The 11410-nt window shown below is 48.7% G+C and overlaps 1 protein-coding gene across 4 annotated transcripts; it reads left to right on the top strand.

Moving 5' to 3' along the window:
* The first annotated feature begins 339 nt into the window (after positions 1–339).
* Positions 340–8806, top strand: LOC123954276. Of its 4 annotated transcripts, XR_006821056.1 has the most exons (5): positions 340–454; positions 759–1018; positions 7474–7602; positions 7892–8154; positions 8369–8806. XR_006821056.1 is itself a non-coding variant. In XM_046025308.1 (4 exons), the coding sequence occupies exons 1-4, from the start codon at positions 371–373 to the stop codon at positions 8085–8087; spliced, it is 669 nt and encodes a 222-aa protein (XP_045881264.1). In that variant the 5' UTR covers positions 340–370; the 3' UTR covers positions 8088–8806. The 4 variants fall into 4 exon arrangements, 3 of the variants coding, with proteins under 3 accessions (XP_045881264.1, XP_045881265.1, XP_045881266.1); XM_046025308.1 differs by having other exon boundaries at positions 7892–8806; XM_046025309.1 differs by having other exon boundaries at positions 7769–8806.
* Positions 8807–11410: the final 2604 nt, after the last annotated feature.

Genomic DNA, 11410 nt, shown 5'->3' with positions numbered 1-11410 from the left:
TTCAGGGGACAGAGTCTCAGTTCGGGAAGATGAGACAAGTTCTGGAGACGGACGGTGGTGGTAGTGGTCACTCTTCCTGCCATAAACTGTACCCTTCCAAATGGCTCAAGTGATTAAAAAAAAAAAAGAAAAGAAAAGAAAAAAAAAAAGAAGAGAAAAGAAAAGTGTATGTGTGCACAAAGGCAAGATGTGGACTAGAGGCCAGGAAATAGGTGGGGAAACAGAGTAGTCATAGAGACTTTCATTTGGAAGATTTTCAAATGTTGTCTAAAAGAGGAACCACCTGCTGTCAGCGCACAGCGTGCAAGGGCGAGCCGGTGCATCAGGCGTCTGAAAAAGGCCAGGTGTACACTGCCCAGCCGGGCGTCCTATGGCCAAGGACTGTCCCCAAGACACTCCCAACAGCTTCAGCAGCCACAAGGGGGCGCAACGAGCGGCTGGACGCTCCGAAAAGGTGGGGGCAAGGGCTGTCTCTCTGTCTCTCTCTCTCCTCCCTCTCCCCTTCCCTCTCTTCCTCCCTTCTGGCATTTCCTTCTTGTCTTCCTTTAAAAAAATTTTTTTTTTAAATAGACCTTATTTTTTAGAGCAGTTTCAGGTTCAGAGCAAAAACGGAGGGGGGGTTACAGAGAGTTCCCATATACTCCTTGCCCTCCCCACGTGCACGGACTCCCCGTTATTAGTGTCCCTCACCAGAGTGGCGTCCGTCTCTTCTTCAAATTGTGGTGGCATTCACATAACATAAAATGCCCCGTTTGCAGCGTTTTAGAGGCACCATGCAGCGGCGTCCCGTGCATGTGCCACATTGTGCAACAGTCCCCTCTACCTCGCTCCAGAACATTTCATCACTCCCAAAAGAAACTTCGGTCGCCCCGACTGCCCCTCCCCCAGCTCCTGGCAGCACCGATCTGTGCTCCCTGTCGCGGCAGACGTACCTGTTCCAGACGTTTCCCGAACGCGGAGTCACACAGGTGTGGCCTTCTGTGTCTGGCTGCCCCTCACCCAGCATCCTGTCTTCAAGGTTCGTGGACAGCGTAGCGTGTGTGTGTGTGTGTGTGTGTGTGTGTGTGTGTCCCTCTCCTTCCTCTTTGTGTCTCAGTCATTCTCCATCCTGGGGATGGACCCCATTCTGTGTGCCCATGCCTCTGTTGACGGACACTTGAGTTGTTTCTCCAATGGTTTAAAGTGGGGAATTTTTAAAAAAGATTGTATTTATTTGAGAGAGAGATTGAGTGTGTGTGCATGAGCGTTGGGGGTCCCGGGGAGAGGGAGAAGCAGGCTCCCGGCTGAGCAGAGAGCCCAATGCTGGGCTTGATCCCAAGACCCCAGGATCATGACCTGAGCGGAAGGCAGACGCTTCACTGACTGAGCCACCCAGGCGCCCCGAAGATCTTATTTTTACGTTCTCTCTACACCCTCTGTGGGGCTTGAACTTACAAGATCAAGAGTCACAGACTCCACCGACTGAGCCAGCCAGGCGCCCCAATACTGCATTTCTTAAAAACCAGCAGAGACATAAAGGCCACGATGTGGTGCATGGTCCCAAGTATATGAAATGTCCTGAATTGATCAGTCTAGAGAGACAGGAAACGGAGAGCTGGTTGACAGGGGCTGGGGGGTGGAGGTGGAACGGGCAGTAATGTTAATGGGGCCGGGGTTTCATTTTGGGGTGATGAAAATGCTTTGGAACCCGACTGAGATCCAGGCCACCCGGCATCGTGGATGGACCAAATGCCACAGCAGTGTTTTCCAGGAGAAGGTCAGTGTTCTTTCATCTCAGTTTAAAAAAAAAAAAAAAAAAAAGAAAGAAGCCAGTCCCCCAAAAGCCAGAGACTGTCTGATTCCACTTGTACAAAGTATCTAAAGCAGTCAAATTCACTGAAACAGAAAGTAGAATCCTGGTTGCCAGGGGCTGTGGGAGGGAGGAAGCTGGGGGGATGTTGTTTACCGGGACAGAGTTTTGCTTTTACAAGATGCAGAAGTTCTGAGGCAAGATGGTAAAAATAATGTTGTTGGTTTTGGTTTTTTTTAACCCCCATTAAAAATTTCTTTAAGTCTTCTCAAAAACGAGGCAGAAAGAAATATGTCATGCTATTAAGATTTGTTCTAGTTGGATGCTGGGCATATGGCGTTCATGATATTATTCTCTGGACTTTTAGGATATTCCACAATCAGGAAAAAAAAAATCTGAGAGTACTTTCTTGGGATACATGGGTGAAAAACTGATCAAGAAATTTTTTTTTTTTAGCTTTTGTGCATACTTTTAGAATTTAAAACCACAGTCGGGCTTTAATTATGGTTTAAATTATATTTCTAATTAATATTTAATTATCTTTTAAATTATATTTCTAAAGACCTTTTTTTTTTCAAAGATTTTATTTATTTGTTTGACACACAGAGATCACAAGTAGGCAGGGAGAGAGGGGGAAGCAGGCTCCCTGCTGAGCAGAAAGCCTGATGCGGGGCTCCATCCCAGGATCCTGAGACGAAGGCAGAGGCTTAACCGTTACCACTAAGCCACCCAGGCGCCCCCCCATCTTAACCATTTTTAAGAGTGTAGTTCAGGGGGCACTTGGGTGGCTCAGTGGGTTAAAGCCTCTGCCTTCAGCTCAAGTCATGATCTCAGGGTCCTGGGATCAAGACCTGGATCAGGCTCTCTGCTCAGCGGGGAGCCTGCTCCCTCCTCTCTCTCGATGCGGCACTCGATCCCAGGACCCTGGGATCATGACCTCGAGCGCCCCTGATAAGCTTATTTCAATATAGCATGTTCACAAGTTTCATCCATGTCGTAGCATGTGACGAAATTCATTCCTAATTTTTAAGGCTGAATAATATCCCGTCGTATGTGGTTGTGCATTCATCCATCAGTGGACATTTGGGTTGCTTCCACCGCTTGGCCATTGTGAATAACGCTGCCATGAATATGAGTGCGAATATCTCTTTGAGATCCTGCTTTGAATTCTTCTGGGTGTATATTCAGAAGTGGGATTGCTGGATCGTATGGTATTTCCATTTCTACTTTTTTGAGGAGCCGCCATACTGTTTTCCATCATGGCGGTGCCATTTTACATTCCCACCAAGAGGGCACAAAGGTTCCAATGTCTCCACATCCTTGCCCATACCTGTTATTGTCTGTTTTTTTTGGGTAGTAGCTATCCTAATGGGTGTGAGGAGATATGTCACCGATTTGCATTTCGCTGATAATTAGTGATGTTGAGACTCTTTTCAGATGTTTGTCGGCCATTTGCATATCATTTTTGGAGAGATTTCTATCCAGGCCCTTGGTTCATTTTTTAATTGTGTTATTTATTTATTTTTATTCTTTATGTAGGTTCAATTAACATATAAAGTATTACTGGTTTCAGAGGTAAAGGCCAGTGATTCATCAGTCTTCTATAATACCCAGTGCTCATTACATCATGTGCCCTCCTTAATGTCCATTAGTCAGTTACCTCATACTCTCACCTCCCTTCCCTCCAGCAGCCCTGTTTGTTTCCTTTTTTTTTTTTCTCAGTTTGTTTCCTATGATTAAGAGCCTCCTAATCTTTGTCTCTCTTTCTGACTTTATCTTCTTTTATTTTTTTCCTCTCTTCCCCTATGATCCTGTTTTGTTCCTTAAATTCCACATAGGAGTGAGATCATATGAAAATTGTCTTTCTCTGTCTGATTGACTTATTTCACTTAGCATAATACCCTCTACTTCCATCCACATCATTGCAAATGGCAAGATTTCATTTTTTATGGCTACATAATATTCTATTGTGTATGTATATACATCTATACCACATCTTCTTTATCCACTCATCTGTCAGTGAACATCTTTCCATAGTTTGGCTATCATGGACATTGCTGCTAAAAACATTCCGGTGCACGTGCCCCTTCAGATCACTACGTTTGTATCTTTAAGGTAAATACCTGGTAGTGCGATTGCTGGGTCATCAGGCAGCTCTATTTTCAACTTTTTTTTTAAAAGATTTTATTTATTTATTTGACAGAGAGAGAGATCACAAGTAGGCAGAGAGGCAGGCAGAGAAAGAGGAGGAAGCAGGCTCCCTGAGGAGCAGAGAGACCGATGTGGGGCTCAATCCCAGGACCCTGAGATCATGATCTGAGCCGACGGCAGCAGCTTAATCCATTGAGCCACCCAGGCGCCCCTATTTTCAACTTTTTGAGGAACCTCCTTACTGGTTTCCAGAGTAGCTGCACCAGCTTGCATTCCCACCAACAGTGTAGGAGGGTTCCCCTTTCTCTGCATCCTCGCCAGCATCTGTCATTTCCTGACTTGTTAATTTTAGCCATTCTGACTGGTGTGAGGTGGTGTGAGTGAGTGATGTGGAGCACTTTTTCATGTGTCTGTTGGCCATCTGGGTGTCTTCTTTGCAGAAATGTTTGTTCCTGTCCTCTGCCCACTTCTTGATTGGATTATTTGTTCTTTGGGTGTTGAGTTTGATAAGTTCTTTGCAGATTTTGGATACTAGCCCTTTATCTGATATGTCGTTTGCAAATATCTTCTCCCATTCTGTCAGTTGCCTTTTGGTTTTGTCTACCATTTCCTTTGTTGTGCAAAAGCCTTTTATCTTGATGAAGTCCCAGTAGTTCCTTTTTATAATTGGGTTATTTGATTTTGTTGTTGTTGAGGTGTAGGAGTTTTTATTTTTTTTAATTTTTTTTAAAAGATTTTATTTATTTATTTGACAGAGATCACAAGTAGACAGAGAGGCAGGCGGGGGGGGGGGGGAAGCAGGCTCCCCGCTGAGCAGAGAGCCCGATGTGGGACTCGATCCCAGGACCCTGAGATCATGACCTGAGCCGAAGGCAGCGGCTTAACCCACTGAGCCACCCAGGCGCCCCTGTAGGAGTTTTTAAAATATATTCTAGGTATTAACCCCTTATCAGATATCTGACTTAACAAATATTTCCTTCCATGCTGTAGCTTGGTTGCCTTTTCACTCTGTTGACTGTGTTCTTTGATATGAATAGGGCTTGCTTCACTTTTTATGGAGAACGGTCAAAGAATTCACAGATAAGGCTTTAAGCCACACAAGTGTAAAAGAGTTTGGGCAGAAAGTAAGTCTTGTTCTGTACCACCCCTCCCCCAAACCCCACCTCTCAGAGACATCTTCTATCACCAGGGTCTGATGCGGCTCTCCAGATTTTCTCTGAGGCTTTGAGATGCACAGTTTCCATAGAAATGTGCAGAGTTTGTCTTTATACAATATGAACCACAAAGCAAATCTTGGCTGTGACAGGGCCCTGGGAATGTCGTGGTCCCCAGTTGTGACCTGAGTGGGTGATTTGGAGGGAACTTCCAGCCCTCTCACTTTCTGGGGAACCTCCCTCCCCCCTCCTTTCTTCATAAGGTTTATGGAGTTTGTGTCTTGATTTCTTTTCTTTTTTTTTTTTTCTTTTTTAAAGATTTTACTTATTTATTTATTGGGATGTCTAGGTGGCTCAGTTGTTAAGTGTCTGCCTTCAGCTCAGGTCACGATCCAGGGTCCTGGGATTGAGCCCACATTGGGCTCCCTGCTCAGCACGAAGCCTGCTTCTCCCTCTCCCTCTGCCCTTCCTTGTATTCCCCTCTCTCGCTGTCTCTCTCTCTCTTAAATGAACAAAGTCTTTCGAAAAAAAGATTTTATTTATTTATTTGACAGAGAGGGAGATCACAAGTAGGCAGAGAGACTGGCAGAGAGAGGAGGAAGCAGGCTCCCTGCCAAGCAGAGAGGCCGATGTGGGGCTCGATCCCCCCAGGACCCTGGGATCATGACCTGAGCCGAAGGCAGAGGCTTAACCCACTGAGCCACCCAGGCGCCTCCTAAATAAATAAAGTCTTTTGAAAAAAAGATTTTATGTATTTATTTGAGAGAGAGAGCATGAGTGGGTTGGGGGGCAGAGGGAGAAGGAGAAGCAGACACCCCGCTGAGTGGGGAACCAGAAGCAGGGAGGGCCCCCCACCCCTCCCCCGCAACCAGGCAAGATCATGACCTGAGCCAAAGTCAGATATTCAAGGGACTGAGACACGTAGGAGGCCCTTGGAAGGTGCTTTCTTAAAAAAGAAAGTGTTGGCTCCCAACAGTATCTGAGTTCGGGTCTTCTGCAGGAAGATGGGTTCCTGTTTTGTTTTAATTAAATAAGAACTCTGTTCCTGTTGTCAGCTCCATGTGGGGGCAAAGCTCTGATTTCAGTTCTTTATTTTTCAGAAATTCCAAGGAACGTGAAATGTGGAAACAGGACGAAAACAAAACTGGTGGGATGGCAGTCAGGGGGGTAGGCGGTGCATAAGGGGAGAGCTCGGGGAGGAGTTCGGGTTACACCGCCCCCCCATTACCATGTGCCCGCCTTTCCCTGTTAGCTTTGGAGAACGGGCTTTCAGGGGGCATCTGGCCACCCAGCTAGAGAGGGTGATTCACAACAGAAATTATTCTCCCTCGGCTCTGGAGGCCAGAAGTGGGAAACCAAGGTGTGGGCAGGACGGTGCTCCTCGGGAAGCCTGTAGGGAAGGAGCCCTCCTTGCCCTTCCAGGTCCCCGCCTCTGCCTCCCTCTTCATGTGGCCAGCTTCCCTTGTGCGTCTCTGTATCCTCTCTTCTGTACTGTATTGTATTTTTTATTATAAATTTTTAATTTTTTATTAACACATAATATATTATTAGCCCCAGGGGTACAGGTCTGTGAATCACCAGGCGTACACACTTCACAGCACTCACCATAGCACATACCCTCTCCCCAATGTCCACAACCCAACCACCCTCTCCTTAACCCCCTTCCCCCAGCAACCCTCAGTTTGTTTTGTGAGATTAAGAGTCTCTTATGGTTTGCGTATTGTATTTTTAAAGAAGATTTTATTTATTTGAGAGACAGCGAGAGAGGAACACAAGCAGGGGGAGTGGGAGAGGGGGAAGCAGGATCCCTGCTGAGCAGAGAGCCCCATGCAGGGCTCAATCCCAGGACCCTGAGATCATGACCTGAGCCGAAGGCAGACTCCTAACAACTCAGCCACCCAGGACGACAAGGACGCTTGTCGTGGATCTAGGGTCCCCCTGCCCTCACGCACTATGACCTCACCTAAGCAGGATTGCACTGGCGAAGGCCTGATTCCCAAGTAATGTCACCCTCACAGGTCCTGAGAGTGGGGCCTGAACATATCTCTTTAGGGGGACACGATTCTGAAACCACTCCCGATGGACAGAAGTGAAAGAATTCAAGAACTATCAGGACAAGAGAACAGATTTGAGGAGGGGGAGGGGGAGTGGAAATGGACGGAGGGGGGAAAGACCCCACCCCCCACCTCCCCTCCCACCTCCCCCCAACCCATCTGCCTATTACCTGCCCATGTGGCGGGTGGCGTAGGTGTCCAGTTCCTTGGGAGCAGGTTTCTGAGGCTCATGTTGCAGGAACCGGGTTCCCATTTCGTGGGTCCCACAGACTCATTGCTGAAACAAACACCTTCTGCCCTGACAACCTTTCTCCCTTGCTGGTAGGGCAGGACGGTGGGGCAGCACGGGGCCAGGGGAGCGCGCAGAGAAGAACCCTTCTCCCACGGAGCCTGTCGATTACGCTGACTGGGGGCCAGGTGGCAGCGTGAGAGCCAACATGAAGGCGGAGATCAGGTGAGGCCGTCCCAGGTCTCGGCCTCCTCAGGGACAGGGTGGAATGGGTCCCAGCCTCAGGCCAGGGAGAGGGAGCTAGAGAGGAGGTCAGCGTGGGAGTCCCTCCCTCCCTCCCATTACAGGCATGGGTCATAGCCTTTGCCGTCTGGGCTCTTTTCTCCTGCAGCCTATCTTGAGTGAATATCGGAATCCTCTGGAAGGCATGTGAAAAAACAGATCCCCAGACCTCACCTGATCCGGAAGGTCTGAGATCCAAACCAAGAATTTGCATTTCCGTCACATTCCACAGTGCTGCGGCTCCTGGAAATGCCTGGGGAACCGCGGGCGCCGGAGATGAGTGGCTCCCAGCCCTGGCTGCTCGCAAGGGCAGAAACGACACCATGCATTGTGCCGGACCCCGGATCAGAGACTCTCCAAGGCAGGGGCCCAAACTCGGCCCATGGCATAGCCCCCAGGATTCTGGGGGTCAGCCAGAATTGAGGTGAACAGCCCAGTTCCTCTCTGTCCATCAGATGGCAACTCAGAAAGCCTTCCCTGACTTACCTCAGTGGGGTAAGTTCCCCTCTTTACCCATCCATTCATCCATTCCTCCAACCATCATGCCCCTTGCTGGCTGTGGGCCTTGCTGTGAGGAAAGGCAAGGTCTTTGTCCTCAAGCTGCTTTCATATCAGTGGAGGAGACAGACAGTAACAGTCAGCCTGGACAACATCAGGGAGTCATGGAAATAAAACGGGATGATGTGATAAGGAGTGTTTTTCTAGATAGGCTCACCAGGGGAGGCCTCTCTGAGGAGGTGACGTTGGAGCTGGTCCTCGAGGGAGCTGCCATGGAGAGCAGTTGAAAGCAGGGAGCACAGCACGTGCTAAGGTCCTGCAGCAGCACAAGCCGAACACATCAGAAGATCCACAAGAGGCTAAGATGGTTGCAACTCAGGGCTGAAGGGTGAGGAGAAGTAGGAGAGGGGAGCTGGCTCAGGGCCTTGTGGGCCCCAGGGAGGGGTCTGGGCTTCATGCCATGCAATGGGAAGCTAGTGCAGGATTTAGACAGGAAGTAACTCGATCCTCTTTGCTTTGAAAAGGGGCCCCTCTGTGGCCTCTGTAATACACCCTCACCAGAGCAGATTCCTTTCCCTGAGAGCATTTCTCTTAAGTGCCGGTATAGACTCAGTGGTGTGAAAGTAATATGTTTGTCCCAGCGGGTCTGGAACCTGCATGGGGCTGGGATTGACATTCCCACCCCCCGCCATGCCCACAGGAAACATAGTTAAACCAATGGCCCTGTGAGTGTCCAGTGGTCTCCCTCAGCACTACCCTGTGTCCAGCCAAAAGCCATTTCAGCTGCTGGCAGCTGTGTCCACAGTGGGGTCGGCATTCATTGCTTGCCAGATAATGTTTTTGGAATCTGCTTCTACCTGGGTTCCAGCCCCCTCCACTGTACCCCTTAGTCTGGGGGCCGGGAATATCTCCCCCACTCAGGAAAGCAACAGGCAACTTTGCTGGTCTACAGTTGAGTGAATTTTTAAAAACAGGTCAGGACCTTTCTCTAACCTCAAGGATTCTTCGTCTTGACATCGCCAAGCTCCTGCCCCCCTGCACCTATGGCCAGCCTCTTGCCCTGATGCTGTGGACCACATTCCCATGCCCCATTGGGCCCCAAGCGGTGGAGGTGGGTACTGAAAATGGTACTCAGGCCAGACAAACAGAGAAACAGACGGGGACTTGCTGCTGAAGCACAAAAACTTGGCTTTCATTGGAAAACCCAGTGTGGTGTCAGGCCCACACATGGTGAGAGGTTAAGTGGTTCTCTTGAGTTAAAAAGAAGAGCCTGAAAACTTAGCGCAGATTTCAACAAACCAGCGCTCATACACTTTGGGCCTGGGAACAAAAGCTCTGAAAGAGAGAGCGAGAGAGAAAGAGAAGAGAGGGGAGGAAGGGAGGGAGGAAAAACAGGAGGAGAGAAACTTGGACTATGAGCCTTTTGTGCACTTTCAGATACTCCCCCAAAAAGCTACTGCCATAGCCATGCTACCCTCACACTCCACCTTTCAGTTCCTTGACCACACAAAGCTTGCTCTCACCTCAGGGCCTTTGCACTTGCTATGCCCTCTGCCTGGAATCCCTTCCCTGGGTCTCCACGTGGCTGGCTCTTCTTTATTCAGTTCTTTGCTCAGATACCACCTTCTCAGAGAAGCCCTACCCTCACTCTCTCTATTCAACTGCTCTGTTTTGTTTCTTTCTCAGTATTTAGCATGATCTGGAATTATTTTGCTTATTTATGAACTTGCTTTTGTGTCTGGCTCCACCTCTGGAATGTACCTCTAGGAGAGAATGGACCTCTCTCATGATCTCCAGTGCCCAGAACTGTCCTGAGACATAGAAGGCACTCAGTAAACATTCCCCGAATGAATGGATCAATAAAGCTGTTGATTGTGGCTGCTGGGTGCCAGCCAGAGGGTTTCATATCTGTATTCATTGAGATGCTTTTGGCTGAGAGTACTAGAAAGTGCCAACCCAAACAGTTTAACAATGAAGACATTTATTATTCCCATATGGGGGAAGTCCTGCGATGCCCTCTGGTAAGGACATTTGGGCTTCTCAGTTTCAGCGGTCACAGATGGCCATCACTCAGGACCCAGGTCCTTTGCATGTCCCTTCTCTAGCATTTTCTACAGAGCAGGATGGCTGCCTCCCACCCAGGCATCTCACCCAGATGGGATAACACCCAGCAGAAGAGATGCAGAAACCATCTCCTCCTGGAGCCCTTTCCAGACGACTTTTTTTGAAGTCCCCCCAGCGCACCACTCCCTTGTCTTATTGGCCAGCATTTGGTCACGTGTCCACCCCCCTAAGCCAATCAGAGTGGGGCGAATGGTGTTACCAAGACTGGCTTAGCATCTTCAGCAGCATCCCTTCCTGAGGGGGACTGGGTGGGGGGCGGGTTCCTGCTTTCGAAACATCTGTGGCCTCTTGGAGGAAGGTGGGCACTTTGCCATCAGTAGAGAAAGGAGTAGGAGAGAATGAGTTTTGGTAAGGTGGCCCATAGTGTCCATTACACATGAATTCAATGTATAATTTCATTGTCACAATAGTCATCGACCCTTAAGTGGGTCACTTTTTTAAAAAATTTATTTATTTATTTATTTGACACAGAGAGAGAGAGAGATCACAGGTAGGCAGAGAGGCAGGCAGAGAGAGGAAGGGAAGCAGGCTCCCTGTTGAGCAAAGAGTCCAATGCAGGCCTCGATCCTAGGACCCTGGGATCATGACCTGAGCCGAAGGCAGAGGCTTAACCCACTGAGCCACCCAGGTGCCCCGAGTGGGTCATTTTTTTTTTTTTAAAGATTTTATTTATTTGATAGAGATCACAAGTAGGCAGAGAGGCAGGCAGAGAGAGAGAGGAAGGGAAGCAGGCTCCCCGCTGAGCAGAGAGCCCAATGCGGGGCTGGATCCCAGAACTCTGAGATCATGACCTGAGCTGAAGGCAGAGGCTTTAACCCACTGAGCCACCCAAGGCGCCCCGAGTGGGTCATTTTTTAACACACTTCGTTTTATTTTTGAAAAGATTTTTATGTATTTATCTGAAATAGAGAGAGCATGAGTGGGGGAGGGCAGAGGGAGAGGCAGGCTCCCCACTGAGCAGGGAGCCCCACATGGGGGCTTGATCCTAGGACCCTGAGATCATGACTGAGCTGAAGGCAGAGGCTTTAACCCACTGAGCCACCCAGGCGCCCCAACACAGCCACTTCAAAGAACAATTATTTTCAGTAAGAATAATTATTTTCTGGATTCCTCCTTTAGTTTTGTTTTT

Source organism: Meles meles, chromosome 12, assembly GCF_922984935.1.
Source record: "Meles meles chromosome 12, mMelMel3.1 paternal haplotype, whole genome shotgun sequence".
NCBI lineage: Eukaryota > Metazoa > Chordata > Mammalia > Carnivora > Mustelidae > Meles > Meles meles.
This window is presented reverse-complemented; position numbering and strand designations above follow the sequence as displayed.

Bases quoted from the DNA above. Each gene is read 5' to 3' on its own strand.
- LOC123954276 (XM_046025308.1), top strand. From the start codon at position 371: ATGGCCAAGGACTGTCCCCAAGACACTCCCAACAGCTTCAGCAGCCAC. The intron at 1,019-7,473 runs GTTCGTGGACAG...CCTTGCTGGTAG, and splicing joins CCCAGCATCCTGTCTTCAAG to GGCAGGACGGTGGGGCAGCA. The intron at 7,603-7,891 runs GTGAGGCCGTCC...CACATTCCACAG, and splicing joins AACATGAAGGCGGAGATCAG to TGCTGCGGCTCCTGGAAATG.